The 23,605-nt window shown below is 42.3% G+C and overlaps 1 protein-coding gene across 8 annotated transcripts in view; it reads right to left on the minus strand.

The window, feature by feature from the left end:
• NAV2 (neuron navigator 2) overlaps positions 1–23,605 on the minus strand; it is a 342,897-nt gene that overhangs the window by 152,400 nt on the left and 166,892 nt on the right. For all 8 annotated transcript variants that reach the window (XM_077322039.1, XM_077322036.1, XM_077322035.1 and 5 more), the window contains 4 exons: positions 22,404–23,520; positions 21,151–21,269; positions 17,949–18,057; positions 12,794–13,183 (listed from right to left, as the gene is read on the minus strand). In XM_077322039.1, coding sequence (XP_077178154.1) covers positions 12,794–13,183; positions 17,949–18,057; positions 21,151–21,269; positions 22,404–23,520 — 1,735 coding nt within the window. The remainder of the gene's footprint in view (positions 1–12,793; positions 13,184–17,948; positions 18,058–21,150; positions 21,270–22,403; positions 23,521–23,605) is intronic.

Genomic DNA, 23,605 nt, shown 5'->3' on the forward strand with positions numbered 1-23,605 from the left:
TTCAATTTATCCATCAGAACATCATGGGGAACCTTATCAAAAGCTTTACTAAAATCCAAGTAAACGACATCAACCGAATTTCCACAATCCAGCAAACCTGTTACTTGGTCAAAGAAGGAAACCAGGTTGGTCTGATAGGACCTGTTGGAGACAAATCCATGCTGACCTCCTTGGATCACCAAATTGTCCTCCAGATGTTTGCAGATCGCTCCCTTTAATATCTGCTCCATTATCTTCCCCACAACAAAGGTCAGACTCACTGGTCTGTAGTTTCCCGGGTCATCCTTCCTCCCTTTTTTGAAGATTGATATAACGTTTGCTCTCTTCCAGTCCTCTGGGACATCTCCAGTCCTTAAAGAGGTCCCGAAGATGATGGACAAGGGTTGTGCAAGTTCTCCGGAAAGTTCTTTGAGCACTCTCAGGTGCATTTCATCCGGCCCAGGGGACTTGAACTCATCCAGTGCAGCTAAATGCCTCTCAACAACCTCTCTATCCATGTCCACCTGCCACCCAGACACTATCCCTTGGCTACTGCCATCTCTAGATGTGCCTAAACCCTTTGACCTGTGGGAAAAAACAGATGTACAATAGGCGCTGAGCCTTTCTGCTTTCTCTGCATCCTCCGTTAGAGTTTGTCCATCTGCACCCAACGGTGGGCGTATTGCCTCCTTTACTTTACGTTTGCTCCTCACATAACTGAAAAATCTTTTCTTGTTACAGTGGGCTTCCCTGGCCAATCTTAGCTCACTCTCAGCTTTAGCCTTTCTGATGATTAATCTACAGTCCCTAGTAACCTGTAGGTACTCTTCTTTAGAGCTCTGTCCTTCCCTCCATTTCCTGAACATCTCCCTTTTCTTTCTTAGTTCCTCTTGAAGTTCTCTGTTCATCCAAATAGGCTTCTTAGAGCTCCTGCAGTGTTTTCGTCTTTCTGGGATAGTCATGGATTGAGCATGCAATAGCTCTTGTTTGAGTAGCGCCCACCCTTCACATGCTCCCTTCCCTTCTAGCATTCTTGTCCATAGTATGACACTCATCATATCTCTGAGTTTATTAAAGTTTGCCCTACGAAAATCCAACATCCGCATCTGGCTACAAGCTTCCTTGCCCCCATGGTCACTTCCCCCTAGGGTCCCCAACCTCCTTCGCCTTATCCATCAACTCTTGCTTGTTGGTCAATATTAAGTCCAGTATGGCCGAACCTCTTGTGGGTTCATCTACCATTTGATAAATGAAATTGTCAGCCAGGCAGCTCAGAAAGTTGCATGACTGAGGACGCTTTGCAGAGTTTGTTTCCAGCACACATCTGGGAAATTGAAGTCACCCATATTGAAGTCCTCACTAGAACACCTCTGAGGGCCTATATTCAGCCAGTGGTCCATCATCTGGTTACCAGTCTGTTTCCGAGTCAGGTTCAAGGTTTTGGTATTGACCTTTAAGGCCATATGGGCCTGGGTCCCACTTACCTGCAGGACCGCTTGGTTGCTTATGCCCCCCACAGAGCACTTCGCTCTGTGGGTATGAATTTGTTGGTTGTCTCGGGCCCACAGGATGTTAATCTGGCCTTGACCCGGGCCAGGGCCTTTTTGGTCCTGGCCCCAACCTAGTGGAATGAGCTCCTAGAAGAGCTAAGAGCCCTGCGGGATTTACCAGCTTTCCGCAGGGTCTGCAAGATGGAGCTCTTCCACCAGGCATATGGTTGAGGCAAGGGCAATCGTCCGTTAGTCCATCTGTGGATCCCCTCCAACACTGAGATCTCTAATATCGAGATTGTGAATATTAAGACCTATAGGACTGTCTCCCACTCTCTTTGAATGTTACCTTACCTACCATGCTGAATGTAGAGAGGGAGGAATTGGGATTGGAATCGTGAAAATTGCCACTTGTATGTATGATACATGTTGTATGATGTAAGTTGGGGGTATTTTATTGGAGATTTTATTGTATTTTAATGCTATGTTGTGAACCGCTGTGAGACCAAATTGGGGAATGGCGGTCTATAAATTAAATAAATAATAATAGAAAAGGATATAAGGAAAATGAAATGCCTGCTATTAGTCTTTGTGGGGGCCCAATTTGTAAAATACAATCCTTAGTATAAAGTATGTCAGGTAGAAATTATACAAGTGATGCTTTCCAGACAATATTGTCATGAGCATCAAGGCAGCCGAGCAGCATCCATCAACATAAGGACCAGCCACACATCAGTATCTTGCCCATGTTCCCAACACTCAAGTGAATTCATTCTCTATCTTGCTTTACTAGCCGGACACATGCTTATCTGTAGTCAAACACACCTAGCTTATTCATGAACTTGTGACCGAACACCACAGCACATCTTCAAGGCTGGTTATCACCCCACAGATTTCTACAACATAGAAATTTGTAGTTTCAACAGTGAATGGGACAAAAACCAGAGCTAGTCTAAGAACTAAGTCATCCTCATCTGTGACTCCCTTTGACCTTCAAAGAATCTCTTTGCCTCTAATTGTATATTTAAAAGGAAAATGGATTCCTAATCTCCTGATCTTGCATAACTTTGACAAATGAAAGGACAATGAATACAAATCTGCCTGAAATTAGCTGAAAATTAAAGTTATGCATGTGAAAAGGTATTTTATTAAGGAGCTTCTTTTCTTTAAGGAGATGAGGTGCATTTTGGACAGAACAATTAGGTCTTGTTTAGTGATCTAGTTGGACTACCTATTAATAAAGTATGTCATATTAAAGAAACAGCATTTTAACGCCCCCTGCTATCCACTTATAGTCATACATTACTCTGTTTTAACCAAAAGCCAATATTGCCAGGGGGCCTCAAATTTTGTCAGCCTGCAGGATTCTGAAGAACTAAGACCTGCCATTCCAAGATGAGGCAACTCAAGAAAAGAAATGGCCAGTGGCTGTATAATAACCTTTTTTAATTTGTTTGTTTGTGTATTTATTTGATTTCTTCAAACTCAACATCTCAAAAGTACCCTTGGAATTCTGGCACAGCATCATGGGTGCAGCCAAAAAAAATGACTGCTGCAGGAGATGGAGACAACCACAAAATTCCAACTGCAACAGTTTAATGTCAGTCATATAGTGAAGATCCTTGTCTGTGGTGACAGCTGCTGCCGAAGTAACATAAAAACCCACTATACTGCCTATTAAATCTCTAATGGCTAATCATAAGCCTTGCTGGGCAAAAGCCCAATGGGACTTGCCCTCTTTCTTAATGCATTTCACAGCCATGGGCACCACACTGGAGGTCCCTATTATAGGATTTTCAAGGCAAGAGCTTTTCAGAGGTGGTTTCCATTGCCAGTCTCTATGTAGCAATCCTGGGCTGAATCTGCACGGAGCTTTTATTACAATCCCAGGTTTATTCAATTCCTGCCATCTACACTGAATACGATTTCCATTTTGATTTTGGCCAATTTAAACTTTTCATCTGCTACAAACATGATTGATCTGGAGTGATCCTACCTTTCCCCCACGATATCCTGGAGTTGATATAACCCTCGATATTTGGCATGAGTAAAGGTGCAGTAAAAATTGGCATGAGTAAAGGTGCAGCTCTCTGCATGGTAGCCATTTCAGTAGGCCATGGGTACTATAACATTTATTTAAAGCAATGAAATGCCACTTCAGTGCTCAGTAATATGCTTTAAAAGTTCTTTTCCAAGAATTTCCAGTTCAATGCTGCTCTACATTTTACACAGCATGTCATTTCAATGTGCCCATCATGTGTTGAATACTGTAATGCTTGAAGGGAGATCCATCTGTAAACAAATGGGGTTTACAAATGATATGCAGTACACATACACTGGGGAATAACTGTTTAGGGCATAAGAACTGCTTTGCCATGTTCAAATAATGATCCAGTATTTTGTCTCCAACACTATCCAGCCAGATGTTTTTGGGTGTTCACAAAAAGAGCACAATGACAATAACTTTCTTTTGCAATTAAATCTCAGCACTTGATACTCAGAAGGATGCTGTTTCTGAGCATGTAGGTTCCCCATTAACTGCAGTGCCAATGTACAGGCATGTTATCCCTTCTACCAAACACTACATATTATGGATACATTCTACATGTATTTCTCAAATACAGTTTAATGCATGCTTAAATGGATAACAACAGCCAAAATAATTTCCTAGTGAAACTATGGCATTCCCATTTTCTCTTGTGAATTATGGACATCCAAAAGGAATGACTCATGAAATAGATATTACAGAAACATCTGTTCACACTGTAGACACTAGTCCAGGAGCATTAGTTGGCTGTACAGTTCTGCAAGGTAACACCCTTACCCCAGAGATAGAAAAATGTATGTCCCACAAAATACATTAGATTAGATTATCCAGTACAGAAGAATGATCCAGTATTGTCACTGCAATACAGTGACACTGACTAACAAATAGAATAACTTCCTTTTGGACAAACACTGGTCCTCTGATTAATACTCTGATTATTTATATTCTGGTTCAAAATCCAAAATCAACACTGCTGAGATGAAGTTTCTGTGTTCTCCTACAATTGTCATGATTTAAAAGTAAGTTTGGTGTATTGTTTAGCCCTAAACACCAACAACTTCAAATTCAATTGTTACGCTGACAATCAAAGAGGCTAGTCAGTGAATATAACACAGAATCTGTCATTTTTATGAGATATAAACTGGAGCGAATTTGATTTGGCTGGCTGTGGATGGAGACGTAGTGCTTGACTAAATGGACCTTGGCAATTCATCAGTAAATTCATATTTCTCTGTGTTTTGTTAATGTTTAAGCCTCTCAAACCTTTTCACACACATTGCTACATCACTGTCAAGCTGAAAGCCACACTTTTATTGAACGCAGATTACCATTTGCAAAACAAACCAAGCAATAAAACAGTATGCGATTCTTTCACTTAAGTGGGGTTTAGTGTACAAAATGATAGGCTGTTTGGTAGAATGTTAATTCATACGTTTGCCACAAGTTGGAAGTGACTTGGCAGGACCTAACACACTAATATTGTACAAAGTTGTATGGCTAATAAGTGAGTGCCTACTGGGTATACTTTACAGGAATCTTGAAAAAATGCTTGGTGAAACTATAATGCCTGTACTTACCTAATCTGTTTTTATATTTGTCCAATATAATACATGGAATACAGTTCACACTAAATAAAAGGTAACTAGCAGGTACTGCACTTTTGTAAGCAATATAAAATGACTGTAACATGGGATTTAATGTTTTCAATTGCATTCTGAAAACTAGCATTGCCTAGGAAATAGTAGGTAACGGGTACTTCCCACTGAAATCCAAATTTACTAATGAAATCACCAACCACTAGATGGAGCTCTGAGAAAAAGCGAAATCTCAACAGAAGTTATCACTTCTTTTCAGTTACTGCAATGAGAAGCTGGCCAGGCATATAACTAAATCATCATATAGACAATGGTCACAGTTTTCCCTAAGTCATTTATGACTAGCTAGATAAATGATTACAGTTCAAAAGTTCAGATGATCAGGCTGGGGACATGAATTTCTAATCCTTGCCATTTCAGCTCCACCCCCACCTCTGCTTTGTTTTTACTCTCCTATATGAATTAAGCCCATGAATTTTATTTTCTGTTTGCATGCAACAAATATATAACACAAAATGAAAGTATTATTCAATGTTATTTGCCAGTACATCAACACTATGTCATTTGTGTGTTATAAATATAAATAATATCCCACATGTATAGCCTATAAAGTTAATATAAAAGCATGGATACACAATACAAAAAATACTACAGATTTTTTAAGCCTCTGTTGACCATGATATAAAGGAAATTTTAAAAGAATGTTTGCACATCTACACATCAGGTGTTTGGCAATGTTTTCCTACAGAAAGGAGTTTTCCCACTCCTTTCCTAATTGAAGCCACTGCACTGTACTCCAGCACAATTCCACAGTTCCACTAATAGTTACATTCAGGAAGATGGGTCCTTGTGCAACATTTCCATATGTGCTAGAGCTCTTGCCCAAGTGAAAACTAGGAGCATGCATGTGGAAAAAGACTGTTCTAATTCCCAAACAGAAAACTGAGAAGGGCATGTGTATCATTTTAATAAAATGATATTTCCAGAAATATATTCTGGAAACATTGTAACAAGACTCTAGATATTTTATTAAAACTATTTGTGCCTTACCTGACTCTACTGTGCAGAATAAAAGAGGGGGGACGTAGGGAGAGAGAGAGAATGTAAGGGCCTATAGTGCACAATATGATCAGTGCACAATATTTCCTACGGAGCAGAGTGAGTAGAGAGGTAAGATAGGCAGGAAGGCCCAGAAGAGTGCATCAGTGTATTCCCCTGAATGTTTACTCAGAAGGCCTATGGATTTCAATGTTTACTCCCCATTACGTGTACATAGGATGGCACTGTGATTGAGGTGGAATGATGGGTGGAGGGGTTAGTGAGAAAGGGGGTGGTACCTTGCCTCCTGAGGTGAGTTCCCTGGGAAAACCTTGGGGTTTTAGAACAGTGGTTTAGTTCCCAATTTTTTTTTGTATGGTGACTCAAAATTCCAAACGTATGTGATATGTTGGCCCAATCCAAGGCTGGCCTAATGTTGTTTTGGCACCCTAGGCAAGCTATGACCTTGGCACCCACCTAGTTCAGCATTGCACTTTGTACACTAGCTATACAGATGTATTTGAAGAACCAACACATATTACACAATGGGCACAGCTGCCTTCACTATGAATCCCAAGCGTCATTCCAACACACACAGCCTTTACATGTGGAGGTTACATTCCAGCCTCTGACCACCCTTCCCCTTCGTTATAAAACAATATAACATTTTAACAATTATTTATTAAAGTGCACCAATATATAAAAACTATGCAGATCTAGCTGCACATGAACAGACCAAACGTGTTTCGACTCTACTGAGTCTTCCTCAGTGGTCAATAATATTAAATAATGTGCTCTTATCTAAAACCAATGATGAAGTATAGCTGGGTGGTCAAGGGAAATCTGTTAGGTGTAGCCCCAACAAATACAGGTATAGTGTTTCTTTTTGGAGCCCCACCTTCTAAGATATTTAATATCTAGGAACACCACTCTCACCTATTTTTTTACTCTGCACAGAGAGTGCATCACATGTGTGTCAGAAGAAATCTTTGAAAGTGAGGGGGCCAAGCACACCTCTGTGGGGAAGTTTTTTTTAATGACCTACAATTTCTGAGGGTTTCTGAAGTCAAAGCTGCGTGCGATCCCAATCTCTCCTACCCCTATTCATATATTTCTGATGCAAGTAACTGGAGTGTGTGCACATATAAATACTTGACTGAAGCCATCCCTTTGATCAAAACATTCAAACCCTTTTTAAAGGTCTCCTGGAAAAAAAATGTTCCAAGTGAAGTTTCAACTGAAGGTCATTTGCCTGGTAAATATTAGCACAAGAAACATTGCAAAACAAAGTCTTATACTACTTTATTTGTGGAAACATGGGACAGACTAGTAATGTGTTTGCTATACTACTGAGTGTTGAAGAGTTCTTTTCATAATGATGTTCTTAAGTTTTCTTAAAATAGTATTCCAAAGAAAGGCTTGGATCCTAATCTCCCTTTCTGCTATCAGAAGGCACTAATGTTTGAGGAAGAGGAGCCATTGCTTCTCTTCCTGTAGCCACCCCCCACTGACCTCAAAATGTTCCTTGGGTCCAGTGACCCATGGACACACAATATAAGAGGGCAAAAATCCGTACACCAAAAGGGCAAAGGAGACAGAGTTGTTCTGCTTGTGCTGCACAGGAACCAGACTAGTATTCTTTTGACCAAGAATAGAGAGCTAAAATTAAGAGTCACAAAATCTTACTCCTAAATAAGAATATCTAGCCAATAAAGTAACCATTTCTGCATGAGTATTTGCTCCTGGACAGCCTCCAGTTGCTGGCAGGCTTTAGGACTGCTTCTACATGACGTCATCAGCAACCTGAGGCTATGCAGGGGCTGGCATGAGTTTTGTCCAGATTTGCCTCAGGATGAGGGAAATCACCCAAACTGGATTTGCCCGTCCTTATTGCACCTCATTTTGGGGAGCAACCCGGGGCAAGCCTGTGTTGAGGGAGAAACACACAACAGTCTCGCTAACATTATCCCATCCTTGCACACGCCCTCCACTCTCCATTTCCAGCTTGTGATGATTTTTTTTAATGATGTGGTCCGAATTGCTGCAGGACCACAAAGCTACAGTCCCCAAGTTAAGATGAAATGTCTGTTCCTTGTCCTTGTCTGTTTTGGGATTGGGCAGCCAAGGTACATCCCCATTTGTATTTTCTGGCATTTGGCTTTTAACGGGGAAGGGGGGGGCATGTAATGAAGCAAACCTCTCCCAATCAACTAGGCATCTATGCTCCTTGTTTTTCAGCCTTACTGGTCACACAAATACATTCTTCGGGGTCCAATTACCATGTCTAGCCTCTCACAAATCTACCCAAATGTAAATAGAGACCAAAACACCAAGAATCCCAAAGGGGGAGGGAGGAATGCTTTATAGTTGTGACATTTCTACATAGCAAAGCTGAAGTATTAATTTTTAAAAATGCTCTTCTGTTGCGGTGTGAATGCATTATTTATTTTAAAAAATAAATAATGCCGGGGCTCAAGTGGGAAGGAAGTTTGAGTCCCCTAAACAACTACTATGCTGGGATTGGTAGCTTGCCAATAAGCCAAGGAGCAGGGGTAGAAGTTCATGTTATTTTCCCTTGCTGCCTTGTCAGGAGGTAAAAAGCCATGATGAGGCAGAGGGAAAATGTGGGGAGGGATCTCCTGTCAGAAAGCTTGCGAATGTGCAGCTTCCAAGTGCTTGTTTGCAAGCAGGAGGCGGCGCGAGATTAACTCCTCAGTGTGGTAACAGTTAGTATAAACTACTAGTTTTCCTGAAGAGATATTGTAGGGGGTAAGGCATCTTTCAAAACAGAACTGTGCTTAGGAATGAGCAGAATGTGGATATCATCTACCTTGCCTTACTTAGCATTTACTAGAGTTGGCCTGGAATCTGCCCTAATGTAGTGGGCCCTAGCTTCTGTTTATAATTATTGTGCTTCAACTGCTCACAAATGTCTGGCTTGAACATGGATAAGGGGATAAGTGGATTAAAATTAGTTAATTAATAGGAAACAAAGAGTAAGCATAAACGCTCCTGGGTCTGGACAAGGGTGCCTTTTGCCGCGGCTGGGGGAGAAGCACCGAAGTGGGCACGAAGCCCGCACTCGCAATTTCCCATCCTGCCAAGTGGTGGGAATGTGCGGAGCCCTGGCTGGGGGTGGAGGTGAGGTGCATGTCCTTATATGGGGAGGAGGAGTGCACTCAGCCTCTTTTCCCCCTAAGTGGTCACTGTGTCAGAACCCTCCCTCCCTCAATTTTGGGATTGACTTATATGTGGGTTTATATGTTGAAACAGTTATCAGTGTTAGCTTGTGCTGTTATTTTATTGAACTGTATTTTGTCACAGCTTGTGGTGGTACATTGGGAAGGATCTTTGGGGGAATGGCCAAGCTTGTGTGCTGGCCTCCCCTAGATTGGGGCCCCCCATAAGGGGTTGAGTGGACACTGAGCTTGGGAAAAGCTTGACATTCTGGGTGGCAGCTAGAACTCGAGAGAGGTGGACACCCATTGGGTTCTTATCAGGTTGTCACCTCCCATAGGTCACCAGGCATTGATGCTCCAGGAGATTTAGGCTGGCTAGCCAGAAAGCCCGTCAAGAGGGAGCCAGCTGACTGGGGCTGCCTTGCGGTTGGCTGACCATAAGAGGGCGAGATCCTTCTCCATTGGTTGCCTCACTTACCGGGGATAATAAAGGCTGTGGCCAATTTTACACCAAGTGGCAGTTATGTTAGTGTCCTCATTGAGGGGTGACAAATACCCCCTGCAAGACAAATAAGCAGTGTGGTACAATAGGGCTCAGTACTAAGTCAAGTACTTTTTAACTGGTTCATTAATGATTTGGAGTTGGGAGTAAGCAGTGAAGTGGCTACGACTGCAGAAGATATTAAGTTATTCAGTGTAGTGAAAACCAGGGAGGTCTATGAGATACTCCAGAGGGATCTGTCAAGGCTGGGTGAGTGGACATCAACATGGCAAATGAGGTTCAATGTGGGCACACTGGAGAAACACACTGGAGCAAAAAATCACAATTATAGGTACATGATAGGTACATGATAATAGAATCCAAACTGATGGTAACTATCCAGGAGCAAGATCTTGGCGTTATGGTAGAGAACTCACTGAAAGTATCAACTTTTAGTGTGAGTGCAATAAAAAAGGTAAGTGCTATGCTGGGGATTATTAGGAAGGGACTTGAACACAAACTGGACAGCATACAGGTAAATCTACTGTGCAGCCTCATTTGAAATACTATGTACAGTTCTGGTCACTGCACCTCAAACTGGATACTATAGTATTGGAAAAGATTCAAAAAGGGACAACTAAAATAATTAAGGAGAGGGAACACTTTCCCTATGATGAAAGGTTGAAGAGGTTAGGGCTGTTTAACTTGGAGAAACAACAACTGAGGGGTGACTTGATAGAGGTTTACAAAGGATAGAGAAGGTAGAGAAAGAAGAATTTTTCTCCCTTTCTCACAATACAAGAATTTGTGGGCACTTAATGAAATTGATGAACAGTAGGTTTAGAACAGATTAAGGGAAATACATCTTCAGCCAAAGTATAATTAACCCCTGGAATTCACTGCCACAGGAAGTGATGGAAGCTACAGGCATAGACAGCTTCAAGAGAGGCTGGATAAACATCCACTGACTGAATTTAGGATGGTGCAAATGCAAGAACTGCCATTGTCGAAGAACTAAAAAATGTTTAGCTGCATTAATTTTACATGCATTTAACACTGGCACACTTCTGAATTTAGGTTAACATATTCTTTGCAAGGCAGAAGTCACTTCCATGTATGAATCTGGAAACATACAAATTCAACATATGGGATGTGCTTCCTGAAGTGTGTCCAGCTGATTGCTAGATGTGGGGCCAGAAAGGAATTTCATCCTGTATGAGACTAGCTAGGGATCATGATGGATTTCTGCATTCTTTATAGTTTGGCTCACTAATTTAAACAAGATGAACTGTAACATTTAGCTACTTAAATCATTAAGAATACATATATCTGACATGAAGCAGCTTTCCTGCTGATTGAGATAAATTCATCCAGTTTTGGTAGGAGAAAAGATCAGGGTGACAGAGATCTGATTTAGTACATAACATCTGTACAAGAAATCAGTTTGTATACTATGCTGTTATGTTAAATTTCTTCTCATATTGGTCTGACTGTGTAAATAAACAAGCATATTTTATTTCTGTCAGTGTCTGTTTCTTAGCTGCTTCATTCCTAGCACAGAAGACAAGAGGATAAAGATAACACCTTGTAGAAAGCCGCCATTTCCCAATTAGTAACTACCTCTTGTGTAGACATATTGCCATAGTACTGATTCACTTTAAACAAACCTTTCACTGTTAGTTTTTAAAAACTTTACAACATAAACTATATGTTCTGTATGAAAGCTCCACCAAGACAGTGGTGAATTTTCAGCATTAAACTGCAGAAAACAAACCAACACCCATAAACAAACATCAAACAAAAAAAGAGTCTGGACTTTGAACATGAGCAGATAGGCTGTTTCTGTGCCAAGAGTTAAAATGTGCACCCCCTCGTGGGTAGAATAAACAATGCAGTTTAGAGATGAGTAAGTAACCCCACTCCCTAACTGGAATTTGCTTCTCCATCTTTCATTCCAAATTTAAGCAGGAAATTCAAGTGCGTAATTCAAAGAGGAATAAAGAGAGGAAACAGAAACAAAAAAAAGAGGAATTCCTTCAAAATTTTAAGAAGTGTTTTTCAGCTGGTACAGGGCTGGTTTTGAAGGTCTTTCTTGAGATTCAGAGGAACTTTTGGCATGGGGGGGGAGATAAAGATGATGAAGTAACATAGGCCTGCCTCAACCCTGTTTCTATAGCCTCCCACTGCAGGCAACACTTTGGTGAAGAAGAAGAAACTGGTAGCCAGCCCAGAGTGCAGGTATGATTCTGTCCACAAATTCTCTGAAAATAGTTCTGTGCTGTTACTTCCTCTGCTATGGGAGTGGCCTGGTGATGTCACGTCTGGTGGGAGTATCTTGGTGATGTCACTTCTGGTGACAAGTGACTTCCAGGGGTCAAGGCAGGAGAGTGTGGCCTGAAATAACTTTTGGAGTTTCTTCAAGAATGTTTCATGGGTTTCTCAATGGTAAAAAAGTTGAGAAAAGCTGTGCTGGAGGGAAGAACCTAGACCTTGGACTATATCATCAGCTGTGAGAAACCAGAAGAGATTGCTATACATATGTATCCCAAGAGCCTCTTGTGGCGCAGAGTGGTAAGGCAGCAGACATGCAGTCTGAAGCTCTGCCCATGAGGCTGGGAGTTCAATCCCAGCAGCTGCTCAAGGTTGACTCAGCCTTCCATCCTTCTGAGGTCGGTAAAATGAGTACCCAGCTTGCTGGGGGGTAAACGGTAATGACTGGGGAAGGCACTGGCAAACCACCCCGCATTGAGTCTGCCATGAAAACTCTAGAGGGCGTCACCCCAAGGGTCAGACATGACCCCGTGCTTGCACAGGGGATACCTTTACCTTTATGTATCCCAAACATTATCAATTGTATCTTCATGAGATTTTTTTTTAATTGTTCAAAGTTGGACTGGGAGCCAATCTGTGCTGGAAAATGTGATAGATATATATATACAAAACAATAAATGAAACCATAAACAATAAGTCTTGAATGTACTTACCCACTTGTGATTTCATCAGTCCTTATGTTCTTGCCCAAAACATCTCCATCGCTCATATAGCCTGTAGCATCCATGGTGATACCTTCTAGATCAATTTCATCACCTCCTTTATCTGAGATGTCCACATGACAAACATTACTACCCCGAGATGCTAGCTGTCTTCTCAAAGGAGCTGAATACACATAGCGCCCTGATTCTGCATTGATGAACCGGCTGGCATTGGCTCTTGGGGGATATCCATTGCCCACTGATGGAGCATCACCGGCTTGCAGACGGGGACTGGACTGCCCAAGTCTCCAAGATAAGGGTGTTGGCCTTCCTGTCAAGCTGAGAATACTGCGGCCACTTATTTCAGTGGTGACGTTGGTATCAAAGGTGGTCTCCAAGGTGCTGGGCAGAATAAAGAATGAACAGTATAAGAGATATTAAGAACACAGAAGATTTCAGGCAAAAAAAAAGGTTAAAAATACCTCATAAATATGGAGGGATTTTTCTAGTGGTGCAAATGTGTAAAGGAGAAATCTGAAGAAATTAGCAACAGCTTCAGGATGGGCCACCTTGAGCATTACTTCTACAGTGGCCTTTTTGTGAATAGTATGTAATTATACATAACCATGCACATTTTCAAAGATGTCACCTAAGCTGAGTCATATTGGAATAAGCTTCCTCATCTTTAGAAGACGATCTGATCTGTGATGCTGTGCAAATAGATGTACACACATGGAGGAGGTACACAGATGGAGGAGGTACATGCTTCCTATGTAACATGTGAACAGGCTCCTGAGACCAACCATTGGGATAATTAATTAGAATAGTAAGTATTCTGATTAGTAGTGATTCATTGTCTCAAATCTTTCCCAGCCTTTCTTAGTGAGTTCTTTCAATTGAAAGTAGCAGCAGTTGAACCTGCTATCTTCAGCATTCAAAGCCTCTGTAGATTAACTCCCCAATATATCAGCAAATGATACATCACATGACTATCATGTCTCTCTTGGGTAGGGCTATGTATGCTGCTATAGCTCTACCTACGATTTACAGATAGCCCCACATGATTGATAATACTATAGATAGCACTGACGGCAAGGTCATAATCAAATGACAAGGGTGTGACCACAGCTGTAGTGGCTAATAGAATCCTAAAAACAAGCATTCTCACCTCTACCTGTCACATGCCTTTACTGACTCAGCAAAGTTAGAGCAAGGGACATTTATTCATGACATGATTTCAGTAGTGCTTAACTTAAGCAGTAACACAACTGTCCTTTTAGAAATAGGGCAAGTTTCTTTCAATTGCATTTGAGCAGCATAAACATGTGCCACTTCTTCCCCTTCCTGATGCAGTCTTCTATGCTCACTAAAATTTTACCTCACGACCACCATGAGAGATTGCAACAGGAGGGGGAAACTAGTGAAGAGCATCTCCTCTTCTAAAAGCAAGACACATATCCAGGATCCAGGCCACAGTTCACAAGTGTAAGTAATGGTAGCACAATCCCTTGGTCAATCATCTTCTGCTTTAATAAATCGGGGAAGGGGAGGAGAGACAGCAATAACAGACAGGGGAGAAAAGACATTGGTCCTGGGCCTCAAGGTCAAAGTGGGCCTCAAATTTGGAGATTTATTAATTTTTGCTATTTGATAAGTTGCATCATCTGTTTTTTATGTATATCATGTGTCATCATTTTTTATTGTTATCATAACTAGGGGGCCTCAAAACCTAGAAGTGATCTGGGCCTCTCTCCATTTCTGAGAGGGCCTGAAAACAGAGACATGTTTTATGAAGTTTTGAATACGATCAGTCAATAGTCTCAAGGCTACTCTTCCCCATAACAATGTTAACGTGAAGCATTAATATGTCATGCAGTCAATAGTCTTCAGCATTGGGGGGGGGGGGGGAAATATACTTCAATGTGATAATTATATGTATAAACTATAATATTACAAATGGGGGGCCATTGAGACTCATGGGGTGAGGAATTCCCTCTCCCCGCTTGCACACTTGTAGCACTGCCACACTGGCCCACTTAACTCATGAGACCGGGGGGGGGGCAGCATTGGCTCTTGCTTCCTCCCCTTGCCTGCCTGCCCACAGAGCCAGCATCAGAGAAGCAGCCACCTGCTTGCTCTTCCACTTGGCTTGTGGAGGTGATGGAGAGGCAGTATGGACCCCCATGGCTTCTTCCCTCCCTGCCTGGCTTATGCAGCAGCAGGGGCTACTCTAGCCTTCTCCAAAATGGCAGCCCAGACCGTTCAAGGAAGCTCATGATTTTTTTAACCAATCAAAATGTTTAATTTTTTTTTCCTCTGGGGGATTTTTCTGCAGACTTGGGATCTACATAAAAGTGCCAAATGTGTGCACCTGGCCCCGTTCTTTAGCTTTTTCTGTCTATATGTGGGCCAGGTTCAGAGTTTAAAATATGATTTCTGTGATGTAGGCACTTAATTGAATCTGTACTCTAAAAATCCTGTAAGGCAGTATGTAGTTTAGCACTAAATTGGACATTTTTAGTTTAAGAAACAGAAACAGCATTTCAAGATATTTTATGTTTATCCAGTAATGGGTTTTCACCTCTAAAAGTCAACATAACAGCTTGAATTCTATGTCTTATAACCTGGTATCCTCTTACAAATGTCAAATCTCACCATATCACATACAGTTAATGTTTAGGCTAAATACTATTTTTTCATATTGAAGTTGGATTAAATATATACAAATGTTTTTCTATCCAAGTATATTTAGACAGTGAGTTCTTATGGAGGGCAAATATAGCAGTCTTTCTGCAGATGACAAGAGCATTTAACTGAGGAGGCACACCTGAATTTTTTTGAGGCACACCAGAAGGGATGTCAGATGGTCACATCTCCTTGTTATGGCCCAGAAGTCACAGCACCCAGATACAACTGATCTGTATTGCTTTGGTTGCCAACTTCCAGGTGAGGCCTGGAGACCTCAAAGAACTACAAACTGATCTGCACCCAAGATCCTGCATAGTAGAGAAGGAAAGCTACCTAGATGGGAGATTCACACACAAACCCTAGTGAATGTTAAATTATTTAAAAAGAATCTCTTAAATATTCTCCCACTTGTTTACAGAGTTCATAGCAACACTAATAAAATAAATAGCTTATTAAATGAAAAGATAATTTAATTTGTGGGTGTAGTATGTAAACCTTGACTAAATTTAACAAGGACTGAACTAGATCCGGGCTGTGTCTGGGTGCTCCTCTTCTACTCCCCAAGCTTTGTGGGGAGACTGCAGTAAGGTATTAGGCCAAGTTAGACCTCTCTAAGTTAAATCAAAAACACCCACATCGCTCATTAAGCCGCCTCCAGTACAGGTCAGCTCAAAGTGAGAGGAGCTTCAGATTGCAAAGGTTTGAATGGCTGGGGCCACTTCCCTGCCCTTCCCGCCCCCTCCAGCCCCATCATTGGCCACTTTATGAGGGGGCTGGTTGGGTAGGGGAAGGGGACAAATCTTAATTTTCTTTAAAAATATAAGGTATCCCCTGTGCAAGCACCGGGTCATGTCTGACCCTTGAGGTGACGCCCTCCAGCGTTTTCATGGCAGACTCAATATGGGGTGGTTTGCCAGTGCCTTCCCCAGTCATTACCATTTACCCCCCAGCAAGCTGGGTACTCATTTTACCGACCTCGGAAGGATGGAAGGCTGAGTCAACCATGAGCCAGCTGCTGGGATCGAACTCCCAGCCTCATGGGCAGAGTTTTCAGACTGCATGTCTGCTGCCTTACCACTCTGCGCCAGATATTTTATAATTATGCCACATTGCTTTCATGATGTCCTAACCTACTTTCCACAAAACATCCTGATATATACATTTAAAATAAGACGTGTACAATTCCACCCCCACTCCTGTATTTTTCAGTTTGGGTCTACTGCATTCCTGAAAAAAAGCCAGATTCCAACACTGGGTAGTATATTTTTGTGAAATCACATTTCCCTCCAGGTACAATAGACCCAACATGAAAAATACCAAGAAAAAAGCAGTGGCAAAGCTTCTAAAAAGCTCTTTTGAGTCCCTTTAAACTGCCCCACAGCAGAAGCTGACTGTAGGGATCAGCATGGAGCTGAGATATCCCTGTCATTTGCAGACCCACTGGGAGGCTTCTGCTCTGAGGCGCTTTAAGGGTCCATAAAGCAGAAGCTGTCCCCAGGATCTGTATGTGGCGGAGAAGTTTCTAGCCCCCACATGCAGACCTGAGAGGATCAGCTGGGGTGGTGGGAACTGAGAGCTCCCACCACCCCAGCTAGCTAGCATAGCTGAACATGCCCAAATGAAAGCCTTTTATTCAGGTAGCTGATCAGATAAAATAATCTGTAATCAACTTAAATAATACCAGAGAAATACATATAAGGTATTCTTGAATGCACTCCTCTATTTAAAACTGCAAGCTCATTAAATCAGGGGTAGTCAACCTGTGGTCCTCCAGATGTTCATGGACTACGATTCCCATGAGCCCCTGCCAGCAACTGCTGGCAGGGGCTCATGGGAATTGTAGTCCACGAACATCTGGAGGACCACAGGTTGACTACCCCTGCATTAAATGATAAAATGTAATAAACCAACTTTTTTGTGTGTCTGTGTTAATATTCCTGAACATTTCCTGGTTATTCCTAACAGCTGCTTTTCTTTTTAAAATCATACCTGTGTATATATTACTAATAAAATTATAAGACTCTGTTTGTCCAGCGAGTATGTAGGAATTCAAGTTATGTGCCTTATCAAATAGGTCAAACACAGTTCAGCTGGTTGTTTAAACACAAAATTATAGATTTGTTTAAAGTGCATTGAAGACTCTCATGAGGAAACCTCAGCAGCATTTTCAGGGGTAACCTTTGCACATCTCTATTCAAGCACCACCTACAGCATTTAACGAACCCTGCTCTGGGTTCAGGCAGCAGCAGTTTCCTCTCTCTGGTTCCTTCCACTAATGAAATGATTCTTAATCAGTCCGTAATAATTGGTCAGAATCTGGACTTTCAGTTTAAAACAAAAATAAAGCACAATACACACTTGGCCAACTTAATGTCTATCACATCACTCTTAATCATTTCTCAGAAACAGATAGTCAGAGTCAAGGATGAGCAACACCAAGTCCCACCATGAAGAATGAAGAAGCAATTTATGCCACTACCTGTGAGAGACCTGGGTTCCCCGTAAGCTAGACATGGTTTCCTCTAAGTTTTGCCGGAGATCTGCTATATTCTTGACAGTTCGTAATCGGCGGGTTTCTGGATCTTCCCCTATGGAAGAATGTAAGTTTAGACAAAAAACATGAACTATGCATTATTACCAAGCAAAAGAGTAGTATAGCCAGCCCTCATTGTGGTTCCAAAACAAATGGAATTTCCTGCTCTTACATTATTTAATATCCTCTCATGCTGGATTCAGTTTATTGCTAGATATTGCCTGGTGTAGCTTTGAATACAGTGAGACACAGTATTATAGTATTCACTTCACTGCCATGAGTGTCCCTTGTACTAGCCTTCAGGTACAAAAATATTATAATCACAGATGGTTTATGGTTTTGATTTCTTGTCATATTGTCAGCATGGAATGTTTTGTCATGGAGAATGCCAGAGCCAATATCTTGATAAGATCTGCAAGTTTGTATTTGGTGTTTACTCCCGCCTTTTGCTCTTTTTGAACAGCTGAGTTTTACTGCTCCCTAAAGAAGAGTTTTCCCATGAAATAAAATAATTTTATTGACAGTCTGATGACAAAAACATACTCATAGACATAAGCTAGCTTTCCACAGTCTTGATGGATTTAAAATTTTAAAATATAACTATCAAGGAAGAGGGATTTGTGTTTTCTATTAGTATACAATCTAAGAACAATATAAGGCAATATTATTATAGAATCAGGACTGGACATAGTGATTTACATAAAGACAAAAAGAGTTAACTGTTATTTGTCTTGTATAGATGTGCAACTTGGGGCATCTAAAGGTTTAGAGACTCGATTGAGGCACTGCTGTAAGAAAACTATATATACCTTTCACATCTGGATATGCAGATGTATGTTGCTGTATGTACAGCTGAGTGCTTGCAAGTAAAAAATGTGCTAGCAGTAGTTCCAAGAGTAATCTAATATAAACAATAGCTAATCTCCTGATCTAATCCACTATATTCAAAAGTGTGGAATGATATCTACAGATTTAAAAAAGGCATGTCAACTGCCTTGTTAATAGCAACTGAAATAACATAAAACAGAAAAAGAATTAACCACACAGACTTCCATATTTCCCACTCCCAAAGGCAACCCCCCCCCAAAAAAAAGCTAAGACTTTGGAAAGATACTCAAGTATATACTTAATCTCTACTGAAAGAGTGTTGACTAGCCAGGAAGTAGCCACATGTATTCTCAGCTCTTGGTGTAGTGATTAAGAGTGGCGGCCTCTAATCTGGAGAACAAGGTTTGATTCCCCACTTTTCTGCATGAAGCCATCTGGGTAGCCTTGGGCCAGTCATAGTTCTCTGAGCTCTCTCAACCTCCCCTGCCTCTCAATGAGGAGAGGTAGGCGATTGTAAGCTGCTTTAAGACAACTTTGGGTAGTGAAAAGTGGTGTAGAAAAATACAGTTCTCTTCTTCCCAAATGAACCTGAAGTCACTTTCAAAATATATGTTCGATTTTACATAAGGTGATCAACAATGTAATATAAACAAAGTTACTTCCTGTGAAGAGTAGTAAAATTATAGCTCTCTTATGCCTCTGTTTAGGACTGCACTGCCATTCACAAACAGGGACAGGTTTTATACTAGAAACCACATTATGAGATAAGGAATACTTAAAGTGATTTCATTCTCATTTGCCAAAGCTATAGGAAGCTGTGATATGTCCCCACCACTATCGAATTACATTCATGAAAATATGTTCTTTTTTTACATGGCAGCACACACCTTTTTTCAAATCCTTATCACAGTTCTATATATTTTCAAAAAGGCCATCTGAGCGGTGCTGTCCGGGTCTCGGCTCAGCTGTCTGGGCCTGTCTGGGCCTCGGAAACCACAGGCAGTAGCCCAATCTGGATGCACCCAGCAAAGGGGAAAGCCCCTAGAGCACTTGCCTCCAGGAGGTGACTGCGCGGGCCAATCCAGATGTGCGCAGCAAAGCTGGCCACTTCTGGATTGGGATGGCCCCTGGAGCGGCTGGTTGTGATGCGCGCTCCTCCTTGCCGAGGCTCTTACCTGCCGGCTGCTGCGCCACCCGGCCGCCATGCTGACAAGGGCCCCTCTGTCAACAGCCACCGCTGCTGGTCACCACCTGTGCTTCGCCGCACCTCCCCCAGATTGCCTTTTGCCCCACCATCGCCGCTACCCCATCGCTCATCCCTTTCCCCAGCCGCCTCCCCGTCTGCCTCCCGCCTCCCAGAACCACCTGCCCGCCTTCACTGCGACCTGCTCACTCCCCCAGCTCCCACCATACCTCCCTGCGGCTCGTCTGCCTCTCAGAGCCACCCGCAGGACCGTCTGCTCACCGAGAACCACCCGGCCATTCTCACCGCCCAACCGCTCGCCAAACACCTCTGTGCCAACAGTCGTGTTCACCGCCTCCCTCTCGCTGTGCAAACGCAAGTACCCCGCCTCGCATTGATGGCGTGCCGCTGCCTGTCGCCACCGCCCTGCCCGCCTCTGGCCACCTTCCCAGCTGCACAAGCCTCGCGCCTTTGCCCACCCGCCTACAACCTCCCTCGCTGGAGCCGCGTCCGCCCAGCCGCCGGCTGACTTCCTGCCCGCGTCGCCGCTCCACCTCCCGCCTCCAGGTATGCTGCTAGAGCCCACTGCATTCCTGGATGCAATGGGCTTTCCTACTAGTATTGCATAATTTTACATAATAATATCTCAGAGTTTGAATATTCACAACATAAATAGCCCATTTTGATTTTAATTCAGATTATAAAACCTTTGATTGACACTGATTAATGGAGAAAAATCAAAACATTCAAAACTCTAAATACATGAAAATCTATGGCCCAGATTCAAGGATTTCAATTTCTTAATTTAGCTGGAATAAAACCCAGCATTCTAAAAAATGCGAAATGAAAATGAGAAGTAAAATGAAAACAGAAGCCATGATGCTTTTGAAAAGCTGACAAAATCCTTTAAACAAACAGCAATCATCAATTCACAATGCTTCGTTCTTGTATGATTCTGAGCATTCTGAAGGTGCTCAGTAACTGTCTGGTTTGAGTTACCAAAATGTAGCCCAAGAAAAAACAGACATTAAAAACCCCTTCCATTGGAAAGAGTGGCAGCTACTACATGTAGCCCTGCCTTTATTCCTTTACAGAGGGCTAAGAGAATTATCAAATCCACTCTCTTTTGAATCCTACCTGAAAGATCTTCTAGAATAGGCTGACCCGTTTTTGTGTATGGAGCAGAATCCATGCTCACGTTCACCCCTCCAGTGCTGGGCTCAGCCGTTACATTTCCTTCATTGTCTGTCTGTGATCTTAAGTGCAAAACAGAGACACAGAAAGAGAGATGTAATCATTCATTACACCAAAAAGAATTCCAGCACCAGGACTTGCCATCTCGCATTGTGTCCTCTCCCCAGGATACGCCAGCAGACTGACTTTACATAATTCATTAGTCCCATGTTGAGCTATGTCCTAGAAATGGAAACAAGCTATGAACTGTAAAAAAAAAAAAAACAGTCAAATATAGGCTTCTGATGTCTTCATGAAAGCCTTCCAAATATCTTTAGTTTTATTTTACGTCTTCATTGTGGTCAACAACCTGTACTGATGGCTAAAATTCCAAGAATCACCACAAAAACAAAATTCAGCTTATGGAACCAAACACAGACTGTTTGTGTCAAGCTGTCATTGATTTGTTTCAGTGTTCTACTTATATCTTGCCCCTCCTTCAAAGCATTCAAAGTGGTATTTTAGCCTCACAAGTGGTGAGGCACTTGGGCCAAGTGTCCAAGGTCACCCAAAGACCTTCAGAGTCTTGTTTCTTTGACTTGCATTTTGTTTGTTCAAACTGGCTGTTTATTTCAATTGCGCTGGGTAACACATACAACACATGTCTATGCATGTTTGTAAGCCTCTTTGGGTCCCTGTCAAAAAGAAAAGTGAAAGGATAAATGGCCTAAACAAACAAATAAATCAGGGCAGCCTTCTGTAGCCTGGTTCGGAACACTGCAGACCTGTCTTTCCACTGTACAGACTGCAGTGCAAACCACTTTCCTCATAAATGCTCATTTGAGGGTTCATGCCATTCCTCTACTATGCTGTTGCAGTGCTAGCTATGTACACCTGACCTATTGGGTTAGAAGGCCAATGAGCAGAGAGAGAGAGAGAAATCAAGACTGACCACGCTAGACTAGCTGGTAGTTTGTGATTGATCACACTGGCCCCATTCCCCATCTACATACATTAGCCTCATGTGGGCTCAGTGCCTTTGCAAACACAGACATTCAACCCAATGAATGGAATTTGAACTTTTAGAAGGTCTTCAACTGTACAGCCTTATGGAGCTTACAGCTTAGGCTACTTTAAAAAACAAATCCAAACCAATCAGTGTAATTCATTGTCCCCACCAAAAGAACCCCACCAAAACATGTAAAAGCTACTTGTACCTGTACATGAACGGTGCTACTGTAGCAGTGTTTGGGTGACTGTATTGCTGTTGTGGATGAGGTAGCTGAACACTCACAGTATTGCTTCCTGTGGTCTGTGTGGTACTTGTTGGCCCACTGACAGCCTGGATGCTACTGCTGGTAGTCAGAGCAGGCACCCCTCCCACCCCTTTCCCTTCAGAGGAGGCCAAGCTTGATGTTGAACTGGAATTCCGGCTGTCCAGCTGAGACTTCTGATGTGAAGGGCCTGAAGCAGGCTTCCCACTGCGGCTTCTCTCGCCTTCCTTAGCAGAACAACTGGGGGCACTTGAGGATTTCCCTGGGGTGTTTTTCATTCCTGGTTTTGGTATTCCACTTTGTGAAGGAGCAGCAGCCTCCTTCTTGGCACTATTCAGCTTCCCGCCTTTAGGGATAAAGCTTGCAATCTTGGAGGACTTTTTTGGCATCTCTGTTGTGGCTGGTGGGGTCTGTTCTTCTTTCAGCTCCTCTTTGCCCTCAGTTTTCTCTGTTACTGATGTTCTCTTTGCAGTGTCTTTGTTTTTTTCCTTTTCTTTATCTTTCTGTTTCTCTTTTTCTTTTTCACTGCCCTTTGGGGAACTCTTCTTATTGGTCAGTGCCCGGCTAAAAGTTCTTTGTGCAATTCCCTTGAGTGCAATTTTGGGACTATTAGACGTTGGCCCCAAGTTGTTCACATTCCGATTTGCAGCATCCATCTCTTCACTTTCTTCAAAGCTAGGAAGGATTTCTAGTCTTTCACAACTGGTGTCCCGTGACCCTGGACATTCAAGGGATGGCCCTCCTGCTTTGGAGACACCTTTTGTGTTAAAGAGTTTCAGTTTCTCAAGCATGGATTTCTGCCCATTGGGAGTTGTTTTCACTATCTCTGGAGGGGGTTTTGGAGACTCTGGAACTGGCTGCTTTACTGATAGTATGGAAGACGTGGCTGTGTGCTTAGCACTAAGGGACTTACTACGCCAGGGTTTAACAGTACTGTTGGGCTGGGGAATGGCGGAAGAGTTATTACAACCAGCAACATTGTTGCTACTGCTGCTTTGAACTGAAGACGGTGCATTTTCATTCATTCCTATGGACTGAGAGGCCGAATTGTCTGCTGGCTCTGAAAAAAATGACAAGAGATCTGACGTTTTAGATTTGGCCTTCTGAAAATATCCCGTTTATTTTTCTAGTAAAAGAAGGTAGCA

This window comes from Paroedura picta, chromosome 2, assembly GCF_049243985.1.
Source record: "Paroedura picta isolate Pp20150507F chromosome 2, Ppicta_v3.0, whole genome shotgun sequence".
In the NCBI taxonomy this organism is placed as follows: domain Eukaryota; kingdom Metazoa; phylum Chordata; class Lepidosauria; order Squamata; family Gekkonidae; genus Paroedura; species Paroedura picta.